This window comes from Heptranchias perlo, chromosome 2 (genome assembly GCF_035084215.1).
Source record: "Heptranchias perlo isolate sHepPer1 chromosome 2, sHepPer1.hap1, whole genome shotgun sequence".
In the NCBI taxonomy this organism is placed as follows: Eukaryota; Metazoa; Chordata; class Chondrichthyes; order Hexanchiformes; family Hexanchidae; genus Heptranchias; species Heptranchias perlo.
In genome coordinates, this window is record NC_090326.1 from 101124802 (window position 1) to 101146873 (window position 22072).

Consider the following 22072-nt stretch of genomic DNA (forward strand, 5'->3'; position numbering starts at 1 on the left):
ATTTTCAGGACTAAGAGTGACAGATTTTGATTAGGTAAGGGTATCAAGGGATATGGATCAAAGACGGGTAAATGGAGTTGAGGTACAGATCAGCCATGATTTAGTTGAATGGCGGAACAGGCGCGAGGGGCTGAATCGCCTACTCCTGTTCCTAGGAATCAATATGAACCTTGTGTGTGGCTTGACCAGCAAGACAGAATCTGACAACTAATCAAAGACAAAAATGTTTAATTTTGTCACAGTGGATGGGAACCAATGCTCCCTTACTCCACACAGCAAAGTGGGCACTTCAGTTCTAAAACATTTGAATTAACAGATAACATTGAACTAAGAGTAGACTATATATTATATTTCAAATGCTTGAGTATGTGCATTAATTCCCTGTTGTAAAAACATTACCAAAAAGCATGACAATTTTAAAAATACAATTGAAATCGGAAGGTAAATATTTCCAATGAGGATTTTCGTTTGTGAATAGTTGCCTGTCATGAAGCAGTAGCAGGTTCTGGCCACTACTATGTGGCAGGAGTTTCTCAACTTTATCTTGCTTTTCTCTTTGCAGGTAAGGGTTTAAATTTTTCATTTTTAAACTTTTTATATTTTAAACTTACATCATTGGTCACTTCCAAGCCTCATGTTTTGGACCAGCTGCTGCTTCCTATTTGTTCTCCACTGCCTCTCCTGGCCTTCCCCAGAGCTGCTGTTCTTCATCTCCTGCCCCATTCTTATTGCTTCCAGTGCCCTGCTGAATTTAAATGATTGTCCCAGCCTTTCTTTTCTCCTCCCCATGCTCCCTGCTCTGCCTCCTACTTAACAAATCTCTCCACTTCCTCCACATCCCATTCCCTCCCACCTATTTGCCACCCTCAATTTGAAACAGATATTGGGCCCCATGCCCCGCCTCCTCCAAGTCCAAGGCCCTCCCACTGTTCGCCCCCTGCTTGTACAGGCCATTTCGGACACCAGACACATCACCAGCATGGGAGACATATCTGAGCCATAAGTTAGAGTGGCCTCAATTTGAAATTGGTATTGGGCCCTGTTCCTCCGGCATTTTCTTCAGCCCTTTTAGTCACACCCCTCCCTCTCTGTATTTTTTCTTCGTTCTATTGATCATTTCAGCCATCAGACAGACCACTGTCTCAGCAAAGAGGCCTGTGCCACAAAAAAAAGTCACTTCACACAAAGAAAATTCTCAGAGGAAAAATGAATGTCAAAAACACATATACACACAAAAAAACTGAACACAAACAGATTAAGGCCAAAACAGATGGGGACAGATTTACCTAAAAAAGATACCTACAGTGACAAAGAAATGCAGATACAAAGAAGGCTGAGACACTGACAAACTCAAAAATGGAAACACATGAAGGACACAGAAAGCGACAGAACAGTATCAGAGACACAGACGGTAAACTGATCATGTGCACATCACTGCAAAAAGACACATTGACAACACACAGACAAGACACAAAACAGTCCTTACTCAAGTCCCTCTGATTTACCATGAGCAACACTATGGGGAATCCACTAGTGCCCATGTTTGTGTGTGCATTTATGTGAGTGTGCATGTAAGCATGCGAGCATGCCTTTAACAGAGTGAAATGTTCCACGGTGCTTTACAAAGTGGGAGTTAAGAGCAGAACTATAGAGAAGAAGCATGGGAGATATATAGAGGCATGATTGTGAGGTAGAAAAATGTAACAAGTCAGGAGGGTTTAGGAAAAAAAATCAACACTGTGGGGACAAGATGGCTAAAGGCTCTGCAATGAATGATGACATGGTATGTGTTGAATCTATTACTTCCAGGTCTCTTGCAGCCTCTTCCCTATCCAGTTGAACATTATTCATGAATTCCATCCCCATTTTATTTTCCTTCCAAAATGTTAACATCTTCACTTATCTGTATTGAACTTAACCTGCCATTGTTCTGCTGACTTGCAAATTTTGTCTCTGTCCTTCATCAGACTTGACTGCCCCTTCTCCAGCTTAGTATCATCTTTAAAACTCCCAAGGGAGAGGCTGAAGGAGTTCAGGGAGTAATTCAACATTTACCATATTGGCATTCATTGCCGAGCCTTCAAACACCTCACCCCACGCTCTGGAATTTTCTTCCTACTTCTTTGTACTTATAGGATAGGTGGAGGCAACTGAGTTCTCAAAATACTGAAGAACAGAATATTTTGGGGCAGCAAATTTAAAATTGTACATACTTCTTCCAAATGATGTCCCCCAATTGATATAATTTAATCAAAAGAAATTATAGGAGAAAAAAAGGACACATGGATTTACCATATTCAATAGGCAAACCACATCACCACTTCCTCTAAAACTACCTCAATAGTTACTCTCCTCTCCCCCTCAGATGCGCCTACCCTCTAACCACCTTCTCCAATTCTCTATCTCTAATCTCCTCCCCAGTTTAGATGGGCCTTCTTTCCTCACTCCCCACTCAATTCATGCTGGCACCTTTCATCCCCGTCACTATGATTTACATTGAAGATTATTATACATCTAAGATTTGTGACTGAGCTATAAACCATTATAAAACCAAATTACTATTCTAGTTCTTCACATTATGTGCAGAACCAGGGAAATGCAATGTAATCATAAAGTATTAATAGTGTGTTAGCATGTTTACAATTGGCCAGCAGTGATTTCCATGGAGACGGCTAATTATACTAGTGTAAGCAAACCCAGAACAATCAGCAGGAAGGAAATGGGATCACGGGTATCATTCTTAATGCCACTTCACTTTAGTTGCACAGGTTAAAGGCCACTCACTTATTTTGGTTTTAATATAATGTCTTATCTGTTAATAATAACACTTGTCACCGTGGGCTTCCACTTTGTATCAGATGGCCCAGGGAATATTTTCCAACGTAAGTATTCTAAAATAAAGAAAATCTCCTTTACAAGGAACAAAATAGTATGTATTTTGAAGCACTCTTGCTACTGAAAACTATAAATCTGGAATGCACATGTGAAAACAAATCCTATTGGTGAAGTTAGCTCTAGAAATGAAATTCTCTGTGCTTGAGCTTGTGAAAAAAAGAGCACCACATAGCAAAGTTAATGTGGAATCTAAGTTTAAACAACACTTCTACTCCCATTTTGGCAGTTTTGCAATTATACTACTTCTGAAATGTAAGATTCTAATGCAGTATAATCTATCAATTTAAAATTGTGTGCCTGGTGCACATTATCGGGCAGAAGGTATCTTTGGTGCATGGGAAAAATCCACAAGGTGTGAAGCATGGCAATTCACTTTTAGCGAATGCAAATTCTATACCACTATCTAGTAAAAAAAATTCCATTCACTAAAAAGCAACCAGGAATCATCAAACAAGCAATCCAATCTCTTGGAAAAGCTTTTGAAAGTCCTTTGAGCATCCTACCCATCACTATATACATCAAAAAAAAGCATTTCTAAAATAATGGCCACAATTTTGCTGTCATAATAAAGATGAGGCTAATAGCACTCACTGTTATCTACGCGCAAATGCTATAGCAACTTCAGGCGCCGGGCAGTTGCGTGCTTAAACTCAAAAATCCGAAAATTGCTGTCCGAATTGCGCCAATCTGCCGTTAGCTTTGCAAAAACGGCATTTCATTGTCTGCCTCACCATTGAAATGCATTGAACAGCGTGAAGTTGCTGTATTTGTGGGTAGAGACGAACTAAATTCGCCACAGTCATTTAAGTGAAGTCATTTCAAGTCAAAGTACCGTTTTCACAACACAAGTGTTAATTACTGCCAGTCAATTTCTCTGGCACTATTACAAGTGTGCAGTCTCATTCCTTCAGGTTTTAATTGTCGTTGATTTAAAAAAATGTAAAATGTAACTTTTTAAAAAAAACTTCTCCTTTCTGTCTCACTTTTCTCTCTCAACCAATCATTTTTCCCCCTCTCTATTTCTCTTTCTGTACTTGATTTGAGAGTGAATTCACCCACTCTAATTTACACTTCCTTCTCAGTCCTTGCGCTGTAATTTCACAATCCTTCAATCTGATTGGTTAAGGAGATACACAGTTGCTTGCCCTGTTCACTCAAATCCCAGATGCCTGTTTCCCTCGCTGCAACGTTATCAGCTCGTACTTTCAGCAACTTGCCACGCAAAACCTTTAAAAACCTGAATATGCATGAGCAAGTCTAACTACCGGCAAACACCGTTAGATGCCCTGCTGCAGTAAAATCTGGGCCAATAAAACATTCTACAACCTGTCCATGCCAGCAGTGGAGCCTTACAATTACTCAATGTTTACTTTAGCTAGTTAAACCATCTTTCTAATGGAGCTGCTTCCAGCAGATTCTTGGAATAGGTACATTGATTTTCTTTTCCCACCAACTTTTCCCCTCCTCTTTTCTTTCCCTTCTTGCTCGAGGATGATTCCATGAGTGCTGGTTGCTCTGATACCTTGCCCAAATGGCCATTAATTGAGTCTGCAACTTGAAAGGGAGTATCAGGAGGAATTCTGCCACAGGAGTTCTCATTTGATGACCAGACATGTGAAATTCCAGCAATTTACTGCACAATTGGGAGCAAGAATCCTGACTTACATTTCACTCCTAACACAGGGTGCTGATGCCAATTATAGCTCCCCCCTACTGCTGCTTTGGCTGATAGCAATTAACCTAGCGTAGACTAGGGATCAAACCTGGGACTTTCCTGTTCTGTCTAGCTCAGCTACTCACTCAATAAACATGCTGAATGATTGGGAAAGCCTTTAGACTTACAGCTGAACAAAATGACTGAGATCCCATTAATAAATGTCTTCCATAATTGATTTGAATAACACTCCTTGATTTGGATGTCATATGAATGTCAATCATCTTGAATAGTCATGATCTCACTAGAATAACATCTTTCTATTTTACGACTTCAAATGTGAAAATGTCGAAGCACTTACCCGTCCCCGTTCTGTCAGTGTTGTTAGCATGACAATTAAAGACGATCCTTGCTCCCACACAGTTTGCCAAAAATGTGGACAGGTATGCGGAAGTGGACCTTGGGAAGCTATGTACTTATTTAAGATACTGGTACAGCAGATTTCCATCTGCAGAGGAAGCAAAAATAAAGCCTTAGAGCAATGCAGTTTATGTTAGTACAGTTATCAACTTTTCCCATTCTAATAGTTCACACATTAAACTTGGTAAGTTTGACATTTTTCCATTTTAAAGCTAAAACTGAAAATAGTGGAAATTATTTTTTTCCCAAAAATTGTTCCCTTCCATTTTTTAATGCCTTGCCAGAGACTGAGCCTTCAGTAGTAAGTGTTGGAAGTGGAATGGAGATAGAGAAAGCTGCTACAAGGTCCTCTTCCTCCCTCAGAGCCATTACCATTGCTCTCCGGGCCTACAGCCATCCTCTCCATGGCAGCCCTGGGAAGTGGCAGTAACACAAGTGGATGGGAGGGAAACCGTGCCCTGCCTGCCCCCACAACCATTTACAAGCAGTGGGCGAGGAAAGCTTAGCTAGCAGCAGTCCTGGTGGGATAGGGATGTTCCAGTTCACCGTCCGCATCTTCTGTCATTCTCTGCTACGATGAATTCCCCCATGTAGTACATAGCTGAGCAAATAAGTGAGCCAATGTCATTGCCTTATATGTGCTTAATTAATTACATCCTAGGCTTCAAATGTCATCTCCTGTTTCTGTGCCACTTAGGGTTACATACGATGTTGTCCAGGGGCTCTGGTGTAATGGGAGACCATTCTTGGATCCTGGGCTTAAAGTGCAGAACAATTAAAATGAGCATGAATATTGAGCACTTGAGTGAAGGCTATGTGCTCAACAAAGTTAAAGTTGAACTGCAAATAATGCCACGGTGATAGGACACAGGCTGCCCGTTACATGCTAAATTCTGTACCTCAGCCAAACTGCTTAGGGAAATTAGAAGAAGGAAGGTTTGAAAGAATAAAGTATTATTTATGGCACCCTCATACATTTCCTTACACTACTACTCAATGAACAGCAGTATTATTAAATTGAATGTCTTCTTGGTAGCAGTATGATACTTGCTGCAGATGTCATCTGAATGAAGTGAGAAAAAATAATTAATAACATTGGTGGAGGAGCAAAGAGAAAGAAAACCAAAAGGTTCTATACTGAGACCTGTATGCTTGCTAAGTGAATGGTGTTGCAAAGGTGGTTACAACCCTCCAAGATCTCTGCGTCCCTCCAATTCTTGCCTCTTGCGCACCCCGATTTTAATCGCTCCTCCATTGGCGGCTGTGCCTTCAGCTGCCTAGGCCCTAAGCTCTGGAATCCCATCCCTAAACCTCTCCGCGCTCCCCTCCTTTAAGGCGGTCCTTAAAACCTACCTCTTTGACCAAGCTTTTGGTCACCTGTTCCAATATTCCCTTATGTGGCTCAGTGTCAAATTTTGTTTGAAAATCACTGTGAAGCGCCTTGGGATATTTTACTACGTTAAAGGCATTATATAAATGCAAGTTGCTGCTGTTATAAAATACCATTCCATAATTATTCATTGCCTGCTGCTGAAGTATAGATCTAAGATAACAGAATAATAGTAATAGACTACAAGAGGACATAGACAGGCTGGTGGAATGGGCAGACACATGGCAGATTAAATTTAACACCAAGAAGTGCGAAGTGATACATTTCGGCAGGAAGAATGAGGAGAGGCAATATAAACTAAATGATACAATTCTCAAGGGGGTGCAGGAACAGAGGGACCTGGGGGTATATGTGTACAAATCTTTGAAGGTGGCAGGGCAATTAAAAAGCATACGGGATCCTGGGCTTTATAAATGGAGGCACAGAGTGCAAAAGCAAGGAAGTAATGTTGAACTTTTATAAAACACTCGTTCGGCCACAACTGGAGTGTTGTGTCCAATTCTGTGCACTGCACTTTAGGAAAAATGTGAAGGCCTTCGAGAGGTTGCAGAAGAAGTTTACTAGAATGGTTCCAGGGATGGGGGACTTCAGTTACACGGAATGACTGGAGAAGCTGGGGTTGCTCTCCTTAGAGCAGAGAAGGAGAAGAGAAGATTTGATAGGAGTGTTCAAAATCATGAAGGGTTTAGATAAAGTAAATAAAGAGAAACTGTTCCCACTGGCGGACAGGTCGAGAACCCAGAGGACACAGATTTAAGATGATCAGCAAAAGAACCAAAGGCGACATGAGGAAAAACTTTTTTACGCAGTGAGTAGTTATAATCTGGAATGCGCTGCCTGAAAAGATGATGGAAGCAGATTCAATCGTGGCTTTCAAAAAGGAAATGGATAAATACTCGAAGGGAAAAAAAACTTGCAGGGCCACGGGGAAAGAGCAGGGTGGCGGGACTAAAACTGGATTGCTCTTACAGTCGGCATGGGCTCAATGGGCCAAATGGCCGCCTCCTGTGCTGTAACCATTCTACGCTTCAAATTCTTTGAAGAAAGGTTATTATAGGTGTTAGCTGAATTACAGACACAGTGATGCCTATAAAGATATACAGACAAGGAAACACCATCAATAATGTAGTTCAGACCTCAAAAAACAGAATTTAATCCAAGTGCACATAATATTCAAAATCCTTTCCCAAAATTTACGCTAAAAAACAAATGACTTGTTGGTCACGCACCCGAGTAACATTAAGGATCACTGGCATGAGAAATCTTGACATATCTCCAACCCTATTGAAAATTATTAGACTTTAGCATTAATTTCTTCTAGTGATTAGAATGGTAAACTGTACCTTACCCCAGAGCAGACTTTGATCCTTTTTCTTACGGGTACACCCAAAAGATAATTTTGGAGACTATCATTTCAGATGCATTCATTCATACAGTCATATCCATATCTTTGCTGACCTATCCCTATTTATAATTCAGGCAATATCATAAAGAGGATTTTTTTTTATTCCAAGGACTCTTGCAATTTCTTAAATTGGCCCATAGGATTATGCAAGAAAAAAATTCCTCTGGTTTTCTCTCTGGAAAGGATCTCCTTGTTGTAGTGCATTTAATAAAGGAATTCAGAAGAACAAAAGATTGTAACTGCTCTCTATACTCTGTGCTTATGCTGTCAGTGCTTCAGTGCTACATGCCACCTATATTGAATTATCTTTGTACAAGGTCTGATAGGTCAGTTTGACTGCATACTGGCAGGCAGGTCATGAGTTAGTCCCTCCATGCTGATTGATGTAGTGGACTACTAGATTATTGTCAACTCATACGCATACTGATTTGACCTGTATTTAAGACTGGGAATGTTCCAGAGTCAACCTTACAACCTCAATTCCAGACGGATGGTATGTCACATGGACTATTCCTACTCTACCATTGCCCTGGAAGAGATAAGCTCATGCAACATGCACCAAGACTGGGGCCTTCCTGGGCTGTACGACTCAGTACCACTAAATGATACTTTTACTCACACAGCTAGCTATCAGTACGTTTTGTTCAATCACATCAAGAACTTTAATACTCACATTTACATAATTGGCATTAATATAATCTTCTGATCCATCCAATACAACTCTTGTAACATCATCTGTACAAAAGGAAAAAAGATGAAATCCAAGATTTCCAAGAAGTGGTTCTCAAACTTTTTTTCTTTGATATTTAATTGCAATCAAGAAAATTCAGATTTAGGGTTGAGTGTTTTGTTTCTAGTTCACTGAAAAATAAAGCAATGACTTTCGAGTTTTACGAGCAAATGCAATATTATCTACACAAATAAGCCAAGCATACAGCACTCACATGGCAATACATCTTTGTATCTGTTTTTGTCCATATTTTGTGGCATCTTTGCACATGTGATAGCTAATCCAGGTTTTTTCCTGTACAGTTGCTAGAAAATTAAGATGAAAAGTATTAGCACCCACTTGACTGCTTTTATTTGTTCTTTTTCCAATATTAAGCTTGCTGATAGGTTCAGCATTTTTCCTACTGTGGATCCTTCATTTTTTTCCCAACCTTTCAGTATAAGACACAACGGTGTTGCCCTCAGGGATGCCCTTTTACCATGCTTTGAAGAGGAAGAAAAGGCTGAGGAGAAGCAATGCATAGGCACCTTGTTCTGAGCCTCCCCTTTCATCATAAGTTGCAGTCCTGGCTCTTCTATAGGCAGATATCTCCCCACAGGCTAGACCTGTCTGTATCATCTTACTGACAAACATTAAAATCCTTTTACCCTACCATGTTGCTGACTGCCTTGTGGTTTGTCATGTTCAGACTAAACGTGTTAAGTCTTAGACAGCAAAGCTCCTATCCCACTGCAAATCAATCCAACAAATTGGATAATTAATAAATGCTTATATTTACAAGGAATGTCTATTACTAAGACTGGTCTGTTATCAGGGTCAAATTAGCACTGTGAAAGCCCAATCATCCGCATCTATCAGACAGTTTCAAGCTAGTGTAAGGAAAAGGTTAATTAGACTGCACTGCAGTCTATTAATGTTACACTACTATTGATTTCTCTTTATATTGTAGTAATGTTAGCCCTTGCCTGGAGGTCAATTTAAAGTACTATTGGGCCATTGAACCAGGGCTGACCCTGCAGCAATGGTCAGTTTCAAGATGAAGTAATAAGACGCTTAATTAAAGACCACCACTGAATCATTTGATAACAGTGTGGAAAAATAGTTTGTTCTGCAAAGGAAAACATTTGGGTATACATCACCCTTTTTAATTGGGGTTTCTGTAGAAGCAGGATTTTGACTGGTAAGAAATGGTACTGAATCAAAGACAGACTTATAATTGAAGTTTTCACTTAATGGAATAGCAATTATATGTAACAAGAGTGAAACTATCGATAAGGTAACAAGGTAAGGAAGCTGTACCCGTCTGCAGAAAAAAAGAACCTGTTAAGTAAAGAAAACTGAAGTTATTGATAAGGGATAAGTCAATTAAATTCTCCTTACATGGAGTGTATTTTAACTTTTATATAATTATGTAATGCAGAATTGTGTGGATTGTCACGTGGAGTGAATAAGAGAAATGTATCAAAGTTGGCTGCTTGTAATGAGTATTTGGATTCGTAAAGGCTTAAGATACTCAGCTCAGAATTGTAACAAGTTTAAATCCCCAAACAACCATCATTAGGTCTGGTTGTAAGTACTACCTTTAGGTGTATGTTTAAGTACTATTGCATGTGCTGTATACATAATTTTCATTACTTAGCACCTTACTGATTGGAGGAGTAAATTATAAATAAGAACCCCTCCTCAAAGATTGGCAGTCAAATCTGTAATTGAACAGTGGGCAACCTTTAAAGAGGAGATGGTTCGGGGACAGTCTAGGCACATTCCCACGAGGCTGAAAGGTAGGGCAACTAAAGCCAGAGCTCCCTGGATGACAAAAGAGATTGTAAGATGAAATGGAAAAAAGGGGCGTATGACAGATGTCAGGTTGATAACACAAGTGAGAACCAGATAGAATATAGAAAGTTCAGAGGGGAAGTGAAAAAGGAAATAAGAGGGGCAAAGAGAGAGTATGAGATTAGACTGGCGGCCAACATAAAAAGGAAATCCAAAAGTCTTCGACAGGCATGTAAACAGTAAACAGGTAGTAAGAGGAGGGTGGGGCCAATTAGGGACCATAAAGGAGAGCTACTCGTGGAGGCAGAGGAGATGACCGAGGTACTAAATGAGTTCTTTGCATCCGTCTTTACCAAGGAAGAAGATGCTGCCAGAGTCTCAGTAAAGGAAGATATAGTTGAGATACTGGATGGGCTAAAAATTGATAAAGAAGAGGTACTTGAAAGGCTAGCTGTACTTAAAGTAGATAAGTCACCTGGTCCGGATGGGTTGCATCCTAGGTTGCTGAGGGAAGTAAGGGTGGAAATTGCGGAGGTACTGGCCATAATCTTCCAAACATCCGTAGATACTGGGGTGGTGCCAGAGGACTGGAGAATTGCAAATGTTCACCTTGTTCAAAAAAGGGTGCAAGGATAAACCCAGCAACTATAGGCCAGTCAGTTTAACCTCACTTTTAGAAACGATAATCTAGGACAGAATTAACAGTCCCTTGGACGAGGGTGGGTTGATTAGGGAAAGCCAGCATGGATTTGTTAAACGTAAATCGTGTTTAACTAACCTGATAAGAGTTTTTTGATGAGGTAACGGAGAGGGTAGATGAAGACATTGCAGTTGATGTGGTGTATATGGACTTTCAATAAGTGTTTGATAAAGTGCCGCATGGTAAGCTTATCATTAAAACTGCGGCCCATGGAATAAGGGGGCAGTAGCAATATTGATACAGAATTAGCTAAGGGACAGGATACAGAGTAGCGGTGAACGGTTGTTTTCCGGACGGGAGGAAGGTGTACAGTGGTGTTCCCCAGGGGTCAGTGCTGGACCACTGCTTTTCTTGATATATATTAATGGCTTGGACTTGGGTGCACAGGGCACAATTTCAAAATTTGTAGATGACACAAAACTTGGAAGGGTAGTGAACAGTTAGAAGGATAGTGATAAATTTCAAGAGGTTACAGACAGACTGGTCGAATGGGTGGACACAGGGCAGATGAAAATTAACGCAGAAAAATGCAAAGTGATACATTTCGGTAGGAAGAATGAGGAGAGGCAATATAAACTAGAGGGCACAATAGGAGAGGCAATATAAACTAGAGGGCACAATTCTAGAAAGGGTACAGGAACAGAGAGATCTGGGGGTATATGCGCACAAATCGTTGAAGGTGGCAGGCCAGGTTGAGAAAGCAGTTAAAAAAGCATGCGGGATCCTGGGCTTTATAAATAGAGGCAGAGAGTACAAAAATATGGCAGTCACGATGAACCTTTATAAAACACTGGTTCGGCCACAACTGGAATAGTGTGTCCAGTTCTGGGCACCGCACTTTAGGAAAGATGTCAAGGCCTTAGAGAGGGTGCAGAAGAGATTTACTATAATGATTCCAGGGATAAGGGACTTCAGTAGCTGGGGTTGTTCTCTTTGGAAGAGAGACGGTTGCGAGGAGATTTGATAGAGGTATTCAAAATCATGAAAGGTCTAGACAGAGTAGATAGAGAGAAACTGTTCCCATTGGCGGAAGGGTCAAGAACCAGAGGACATAGATTTAAGGTGATTGGCAAAAGAACCAAAGGTGACATGAGGAAACATTTTTCTTACACAGCGAGTGGTTAGGATCTGGAATGCACTACCTGAGGGTGTGGTGGAGGCAGATTCAATCATGGCCTTCAAAAGGGAACTGGATAAGTACTTGAAAAGAAAAAATTTGCAGGGCTACAGGGATAGGGCAGTGGAGTGGGACTAGCTGAATTGCTCATGCATAGAGCCAGCATGGACTCGATGGGCCGAATGTCCTCCTTCCGTGCTGTAACCTTTCCATAATTCTATGATAACACTAGCATGGATATCAGCCAGATGGCCAAATTCTCACAACAGTCTACCATTAATGTGTCAGACGTGCAAAAACTGGCATTTATATAGTAATTTTTACATAGAAAATCATCCCAAGGTGCTGCCCAGAGGCATAAACAGACAAAGCTAGATGTCCAACCAAGGGAGGAGATATTAGGAGGGCAGACGACAAGGAGGATCTTAAAGTAGAGCACGGAGGTGGAAAGGCAGAGGGGCTTAGGGAGGAAATTCTAGAGCGTGGGGCCCAGATGTCTGAAGACACGATCACTGCTGGTGGGGGAGTCTGGGACAAGGGGACATAATCTTAAAATCAGAGCCAGGCCATTGAGGAGAGAAGTTAGGAAACACTTCTTCACTCAAACGGTGGCAGAAGTGTGGAACTCTCTCCCACAAAAAGCAGTAGATGCTAGCTCAATTAATAATTTTAAATGAGAGAGCAATAGATTTTTGCTCACCAAGGGTATTAAGGGATATGGAGCCAAGGCGGGTAAATGGAGTTAGCCTACAGATTAGCCATGATCTCACTGAATGGCAGAACAGACTTGAGGGGCTGAATGGCCTACTGCTGTTCACCTGAACCATGCTGGAGCCAGAGTTCTAGCGAATCGAATAACTAGGGAAGTAGATAGGGCTTTAAATTAAGGCGGGGTGGGGGGAGGGTCCCGGTGGAGAGAAATCTAGAATGCTAAAGAGAAAAGACAAGGAAGCAGAGCAGTAAAGTGATTGGGGTAAGGATAATCAGATTGTGCCAGGAAGGGACAGAGCGTACGAACAACAGAGTGCACTAACAAAAAGGGTAAGAAAGGTTAAGAAAAAACGGTAATTAGACAATTAGGGCCATAGTACAAAAAAATGTTAAGATGTCTAAAAATGTTAAAAAAACAAATCTAAAGGTACTGTATCTGAATGCATGAAGCACTCGTAATAAGGTAGACGAATTAACAGTGCAAATAGATGTAAACAGATATGATATAATTGCAATTACAGGGACATGGCTGCAGGGTGACCAAGGCTGGGAGCTGAATATCCAAGGGTATTCGATATTTAGGAAGGACAGGCAAAAAGGAAAAGGAGGTTGGGGTGGCGTTGTCAGTGAAGGATGAAATCAGAGCAATAGTGAGAAAGGATATTGGCTCAGAAAATCAAGTTGTAGAATCAGTCTGGGTGGAGTTAAGAAGCACCAAGGGGCAGAAAACACTGGTGGGAGTTGTCTATAGGCCAACAAACAGTACTGGTGATGGAGGGGATGGGATCAAACAGGAAATTAGAGATGCATGTTACAAGGGTACTACAGTAATCATGGGTGACTTTAATCTACATATAGACTGGCCAAACCAAATTAGCAATAATACTGTGGAGGATGAATTCCTGGAGTTTGGTTTTTTAGACCAGTACGTTGAGGAGCCAACCAGGGAACAGGTTATCCTAGATTGGGTATTGTGCAATGAGAAGGGGTTAATTAATAATCTTGTTGTGCAGGGTCCTTTAGGGAAGAGTGACCATAACATGATGGAATTCTTCATTAAGATGGAAAATGAAGTAGTCCAATCCGAAACTAGGGTCCTAAATCTAAACAAAGGAAACTACGAAGGTATGAGGAGTGAGTTGGCTATGATAGATCGAGAAGCTTCATTAAAAGGCATGAAGGTGGATAGGCAATGGCTAACATTTAAGGAACGAATGCATGAATTGCAACAGTTATACATTCCTTTCTGGCGCAAAAACACAAAAGGAAAAGCGGCCCAACCATGGCTAACAAAAGAAATTAAGGATAGTATTAGATCCAAAGAGGAGTCATATAAAGTTGCCAGAAAACGTAGCAAGCCTGAGGATTGGGAACAGTTTAGAATTCAACAAGAAAGGACCAAGAGATTGATTACGAGTGTAAACTTGCAAGGAACATAAAAGTGGACTGTAAAAGCTTCTACAAGTATGTAAAAAGAAAAATATTAGCGAAGACAAATGTAGGACCCTTACAGTCAGAAACGGGAGAATTTATAATGGGGAACAAGGAAATGGCAGAGCAATTAAACAAATACTTTGGTTCTGTCTTCATGGAAGAGGACACAAATAACTTCCCAGTAATTCTAGGGAACCATGGGACTAGTGAGAAGGAGGAATTAAAGGAAATTAGTATTAGTACAAAAAGTGCTGGAGAAATTAATGGGACTGAAAGACGATAAATCCCCAAGGCCTGATAATCTGCATCCCAGAGTACTAAAAGAGGTAGCCATGGAAATAGTGGATGCATTAGTTGTCATCTTCCAAAATTCTATAGATTATGGAACAGTTCCTGCAGATTGGAGGGTAGCAAATGTAACCCCACTATTTAAAAAAGGAGGGAGAGAAAACAGGGAACTACAGACCAGTTAGCCTAACATCAGTAGTAGGGAAAATGCTAGAGTCTATTATAAAGGATGTGATAACAGGACACTTAGAAAATATCAACAGGATTAGACAAGGTCAAAATAGATTTCTAAAAGGGAAATAGTGTATGAGAAACCTACTGGAGTTTTTTTTGAGGATGTAACTGGTAGAATATTTCAGGGAGAACCAGTGGATGTGGTTTATTTGGATTTTCAGAAGGCCTTTGATAAAGTCCCACATAAGAGGTTAGTGTGCAAAATTAAAGCACATGGGATTGGTGGTGATATACTGGCATGGATTGAAAATTGGTTAACAGACAGGAAAAAGAGTGTAGGAATAAATGGGTCTTTTTCAGGGAGACAGACAGTGAATAGTGGGGAACTGCAGGGATCAGTGCTTGGGCCCCAGCTATTCACAATATATATCAATGCTTTGGATGAGGGAACCAAATGTAATATTTCGAAGTTTGCTGATGACACAAAAACTAGCTGGGATCGTGAGTTGTGAGGAGGATGCAAAGAGGCTTCAAGGTGATTTAGACAAGTTGAGCGAGTGAGCAAATGCATGGCAGATGCAGTATAACGTGGATAAATGTGAAGTTATCCACTTCGGAAGGAAAAACAGAAAGGCAGCGCATTATTTAAATGGTGATAGATTGGGAAATGTTGATGTACAAAGGGACCTGGGTGGCCTTGTGCACCAGTCACTGAAAGCAAACCTGCAGGTGCAGCAAGCAGTTAGGAAGGAAAATGGTATGTTGGCCTTTATTGCAAGAGGCTTTGAGTACAGGAGCAAGGATGTCTTACTGCAGTTATACAGGGCCTTGGTGAGACCACACCTGGAGTAGTGTGCGCAGTTTTGGTCTCCTTACCTAAGAAAGGACATACTTGCCATCGAGGGAGTGCAGCGAAGGTTCACCAGACTGATTCCTGGGATGGCAGGGCTGTCGTATGAGGAGAGATTGGGTCGACTAGGCCTGTATTCACTAGAGTTTCGAAGAATGAAAGGGGATCTCATTGAAACATAAAATTCTGACAGGGCTAAACAGACTGGTTGCAGGGAGGATGTTTCCCCTGGCTGGAGGGTCCAGAACGAGGGGTCACAGTCTCAGGATACGGGGTAGGACATTTAGGACTGAGATGAGGAGAAATTTCTTCACTCAGAGGGTGGTGAACCTGTGGAATCCTCTACCACAGAAGGCTGTGGAGGCCAGGTCACTGAATATATTTAAGGAGCTGGATAGATTTCTAGACACAAAAGGCATCAAGGGGTATGGGGAGAGAGCGGGAATGTGGTATTGAGATAGAGGATCAGCCATGATCATTCTGAATGGCGGAGCAGGCTCGAAGGGCCGAATGGCCTACTCCTGCTCCTAGTTTCTATGTTTCCTATGTTCCTAATGGTGGGACAAAGGGAGGGGGGCTGCACAAGAAGGAGGGAAAAAGTGAGCACAAAATCAAAGGTGCCAGATTGGAAAAGGGCAAATTTTAGAATGATGAGAAATGTGTTAACTGAGGTGAGATGGGGAAAAAAAATTGGCACACAGGACTACAGATCAACAATGGGAGATTTTAAAAAGGAGATTCCAATGTACAGAATAAATATTTACCATTTAAAAAAAACACTTCAAGTTTCAGAATACTACAGATAGAAACAAATTAAAATTGAAGATGAGGATATGTAGGGCTTACAGGTATGATAATAAGAAAATAAGGAAAAAGGTGAAGAAAGGGACAAAGAAGGCAAAGGGGGAGTATGAAGAGAAAATCTCAAAGAATATCACGAAGAACAGTGAAGTAATTCGACAAATAGCTCAGTAAAAAGACAACTGTAAAGTGTGAGATGGGACCCTTGAGAGATGAGGGTACATATGAAATAGGAGCAGCAGTGAACCATACAGCCTACTCCGCCATTCAATCAGATCATGGCTGATCTTCAACATCAACTCCACTTTTCCGCCCGATCCCCATATCCCTTGATTCCCATAGGGTCCAAAAATCTATCAATCTTGATACACCTGAAACACCGACATTTAATAGTTTCTCATCCTTTAAAAAAAATTCTGTTTTTCTATTCTACCTACCAAAGTGAATAACTTCAAATTCCCCACATTATACTCCATCTGCCAACTTATTGCCCACTCACTTAAACTGTCTATATCCCATTGCAGACTGTGTCCTCCTCTCAGCTTACTTACCCACCTAGCTTTGTGTAGTCAGCAAATTTGGATACATTATCCTCTGTCCCTTCATCTAAGTCATTAATATAGATTGCAAATAGCTGAGGCCCCAGCATTGATCCTTGCAGCATCCCACTAGTAACAGCCTGCCAACTTGAAAATAACCCGTTTATTCGTACTCTGTTTTCTGTCCGTTAACCAATCCTCTATCCATGCTAATATATTACCCCCAACCCAATGAGCCCATATCTTGAGTAACAACCTTTTGTGTGGCACCTTATCGAATGCCTTTTGAAAATCCAAATATACAACATCCACTGGTTCCCCTTTATCTACCCAGCTAGTTACACCCTCAAAAAACTGATACATTTGTCAAACACGATTTGCCTTTCATAAAACCATGTTGACTCTGCCTAATCACGTTATGATTTTCTAAGTGTCCTATTACAACGTCCTGAATAATGGATTCCAGCATTTTCCAGACTACTGATGTCAGGCTAACTGGTCTGTAGTTCCCAGTTTTCTCTCTCCCTCCTTTCTTGAATAGCGGTGTTACGTTTGCTACCTTCCAATCCACTGGGGTCATTCTAGAATCTAAGGAATTTTGGAAGATCACAACCAATGTACCCACTATATCTGCAGCCACCTCTTTCAGAACCCTAGGATGTAGGCCATCAAGTCCAGGGGATTTATTGGCTTTTAGTCCCTAGGGTAGTGAGTTAGTAGAAGATAAGCAACAATTGGCAGGGATACTTACCAAGTACTTTGCTTCAGTATTTATAAAAGTAAAAGGTATTGGGAGGAGCTAAATCCTGAACTGGTTAAAAGTGAGAGGAGAGGTGTTTAAAATTGTGATAGGATGGGACAGAGTAGATAGAAACAGATTGTTACCAGTGATTGAGGAGTTTAGAACAAGGGGACATGGATTAAAATTAAATGTAAGAGATTTAAATATAAGAGTAAAATTAACTCTTTTTGTTTTTACACAGAGGCTTGTGAGGCTGTGGAATTAGTAATTGAAGCAGAGAACATATCAGCATTTAGGAATAGATTAAATTGGTGGTTGAAGGATAGGGGAATAAAAAGATATGGGAACAGAGCAGGCACAAGGGATTAGGACTACTGGGCTTGTTTGGATGAACAGCCTGTTTCCATATTGTAATTTCTATGCAATTCTATGTGAAGTACAACATACTGTTGGCTTTGTTGATTGCTGCTCTGTGTTTATTGAGCACATTTAGCAGAGACTACCAAGACTCTTGGGTCTCTTTCAGCTTCATCCTTAGCTATTTCAACACTATTCACGTAGTGCACTTGTTGCCTATTTTTCCTTCTTGTGTAGTGCTTTACACTCGTCTGCATTAAATTTCATCTGAAATTGATCTGCTGACTTGCATATCTGTCCAACTCATTGTTATTTCTGGGCTGCCTCTTCCAAGTTCATTGTTCCTCCTAGTTTGGTAACATCCGCAAATTTGACCACTTTGCATTGAGTTTCCGAATCCAAGTCATCTACGTAAATTAGTAACTGTAGTGATTCCAACTCCGAGCCCTGCGGCACCCCTATCAGTACTTCCACCCACTCTGACAAAACTCCTCTAGCAAGTATTTGTTGTTCCCTACCCTTCAGTCATTCCATGGGTATACATATCTTACAACAGATTTGCCTCCTTTCATGTGCCCCATTGTCTGCCTATTCCTGATTTCTGGTTCATGTGTGCCTCTCTGGGAACCTGTGCTCATACCTACCTGTTGACTGCCTTCTACCATATGATCTTCTCAGCTGGGATCCTATTTCCTCCCTGACCCCCCACCAGTCTAGCTTAAATTATTTTTTATTGCTACCTCAATGTTTTTTGCAAGTCTCTTGGTTCCTATTTGGTTTAGGTATGGCAGTATGACAGGCAGATGTTGATATTATAAAATGATGACAGAGTTTGCCCATTATTAATATTGACACAAAATGCATCAATGAATTAATGGAGCAGCTAGCACTATTAAGGTAATATTCAATGGAGTAGTGAGTACACCAACAGATTAATAAATGAATGGAGCAACAGACATCAGTGAATTGATAAATTCATAGAGCAGCAAGTCCACAAATAAATTCATGGGTGAATGCTCACTTTAAACCAGTAATGTTCAATGTAGTTCTAATCTCATTGTTCTTTTTCAGGTGTATGACTTCTATTAATTTTAAACACATAAAAGCTGCAAAATTAGCACTTACATAAATGAACCTCATCAGATCTCATCAAAAATGTTCAATAATTTGTTTGATATTTCATCTAGCAGAACAAATCACCTGCATTATATACCTCTCACCACCTCAGGAAAAGAACTTTACAGCCAAAGAATGTACATGTACACTTTGAATTAAATTCCCCTCCCCCCATGATGAATGTATGCCTTTATGTAAAAGTCTTAAGACTGCAGTGATCAAGGCCAGGGCATCATTAGCACTGTCTAGGTCACTAATCATAGGTACATAGTCCCCTTGACTGAGACTCCCCCACCAACAGAAAAAGTTTCTCTCTATCAATTCCTTTCAAAATCCTAAAAATTCAATCAAACCACTCATTAACCTTCTATTTTCCAGAGAACAAGCCTAGTTTATATAATCTTTCCTCAGAATTTAACCCATGGAGCCCTGGTAACATTCTGGTGAATTTGTGCTGCACTCCTTCCAAGGCCAATATATCCTTTCTATGGTGCGGTGCCCAGAACTGTACACAGTACTCCAGATGTGGTCCAACAAGGGCTTTGTAAAGCTGTGGCAAAACTGCCCCCTTTTTATAGTCCAGCCCTCTAGATCAGATCAGCTAGAAGACTTTCTTCAGCCATTTTAGAATATTCCACTTCAAGAGTCACTCCACCTAACAACCTGACCAAGTCATAACTATGACTGGTGAAATCCAGATACAGCAGCCATAGTCAAACAGGAATGAGTAGAGGGAATATAAACAAAAAAAGGTCACTTACCAGGCTTTCATTTGACTTTACAGGCATGAAAATACATATATTGTATACAATGCAACTAGAAAATTATTTGAGTCAACACAGAATGAATAAACTTACATCAAACTGATTAAGTATAGCCCCACTTTCAAGTCCTTTTCGAAGCTGAATCATGGATTCTTCCAATGAATCACCATATTCAGGATATGAGGAATGTATGGAATTAGTGGGAAAATATTGGAAGTCTGTTTCATCTACCTTGTCCTCCAGATGACAGCATGCAACTTGAAAATTAAAAGTGATATAAACAAAGGTTTTTCATTAACAAATTTGCAATAAGCTGCTTACTTAATTTACAATTCATAATGTTTGTATTATTTATCTTAAATAAGAAATTAAGTAAATATGCAATGTAAATAGAGCACCTTGTGACAAGCAGTGATTTAATAAAATATCAAATGACTATGGAGTGCCTAGGAGGTTTATCGTTGGGAGGGGTGGAGATAAGAAAGAGAAATGGGAACTGATTCTCGTCTCACTATCGCCCCGTTTACACCTGTAAATGGATATCCAAATAGGAATCAACTGATATCAGAAACACCCAATGGCATTTTTGTCTCAATCAGCCACTACTACTTCCTCAACCTGCCCACAAACCATGGGCAGTACAGGTTGGGAGGTGGCCATGTACAGCAGTATTTAAAGGGATCCTTAGCTGCAGTCAAGGATAATTAGAACTACATCTGGCACTATTTTTTTTTTCAGTCTCAAGTGTTTTGAACCTTAACACCTACACAATTTCATCTCCTTGCTGCTACAATTTCTTTGCTGCTAAAATCTTCAACTCTTTCACTGCTGATGCTTCCAGCTTTAATGTGCTGCTGCAGTCCTACATTCAACATCTGCCTTGACGGATTTCCTGCCCTCCCAATGAGCTTCCCTGTTGTATTTAAATAAGCTTCGAACACTAAAATTGATCAGGTCTACTACTGACGTCATGGGCCGATGTAACAGTCACTTGCCCAATGTGTGCCAGAGACGAAAATCAACCCCACCATTTCCACAAGCAAGTTCGACTGCTTTCAATGGCCAATTAAAACGCGATACAAAAAAAATTACACGTGGCCATGTGCAACCTATGTCAAACTTTTAGTTATGCACGATGACTACCTTGATTAATAACTGTCAGAGGACAAAATATTGACTGACAAAAATCACGTCTTCTGTAATTTGTTTTCCTCCATAATGATTGTAAGTATATTTACAACAGAAACTCATCATGTAGTACATTCTGTCACAGCAGACCTATGACATAACGTTAATCATTATTGTTCTCTCATTAACAGAGTTTAGACAAGCAAATAGTTGCCAGAGGCAGAAAATGAAGTGTAGAAATGCAGTAGTAATAGTGGTTTCCATAGTTAGGGGAATAGACAGGCACTTTTCTAGTTGCAATTGTAAGTATGAAATGGTGTGTTGCCTCCCGGATGCCTTGATAAAGAATAAAATGGAGTAGGCGCAAGAGATTTTGGAGATGTAAGGGGAACAGACAAAAATAATGATTCATGTTTGAACCAATGACGTAGGAAGAAGTGGAAGTTGGGACCTGCAAGAGGGAGTTTCAGGAATTAGGGGACAAATTAATGAGCTGAGTTTCAAGGATGGGAATCTCAGGGTTACTTTCCTCTGCCCCTCACTAGTCAATATAAGAATATTAAGATAAGGGAGGCATAATGTGGTTGAAGAGATGGTGTGGGAGGGTAGGGTTCAAATTCCTGGGACATTGGGACCAGTTCTGGGAAAGGAATGTCCTGCTCAGGACAGATAAGCTTCATCTGGACAGAGTGGGACAATGTCCTCACTGGGAGAGTAACTAGTGCTGTGGGGAGGGTTTATATATGACAGAGAGAAGGGGAAAAACAGGAAGAGGAAGCAGAAAACAAAGCAAAAGGGACAAGTGGTGTAGGAAGGATAATAGACTAAAACAGGAAAATAATAAAGAACAGATCAGAAGAAGGAGGAATTAAAAAGAGTAAGTTCGTCAAACATACAAAAGCGCAAAGTATTCTGAATAAAATTGGTGAGCTGGAGGCACAAATTACTATGGGGATAAAATATAAGAGCATTATCAGAGATGCGGTTCAAGCTAGAACACGACTGGGAGATAAACATTCCTGGTTACAACTCATTAAGAAGGGATAGAATACAGTAGGAAAGATGAGTAGCGGTATTAATC

At 40.5% G+C, this 22072-nt stretch overlaps 1 protein-coding gene across 3 annotated transcripts in view; it reads right to left on the reverse strand.

Moving 5' to 3' along the window:
• LOC137341719 (tyrosine-protein phosphatase non-receptor type 3-like) overlaps positions 1–22072 on the reverse strand; it is a 234329-nt gene that overhangs the window by 41412 nt on the left and 170845 nt on the right. For all 3 annotated transcript variants that reach the window (XM_068005156.1, XM_068005163.1, XM_068005147.1), the window contains 4 exons: positions 19957–20120; positions 8709–8799; positions 8438–8499; positions 4911–5057 (listed from right to left, as the gene is read on the reverse strand). In XM_068005156.1, coding sequence (XP_067861257.1) covers positions 4911–5057; positions 8438–8499; positions 8709–8799; positions 19957–20120 — 464 coding nt within the window. The remainder of the gene's footprint in view (positions 1–4910; positions 5058–8437; positions 8500–8708; positions 8800–19956; positions 20121–22072) is intronic.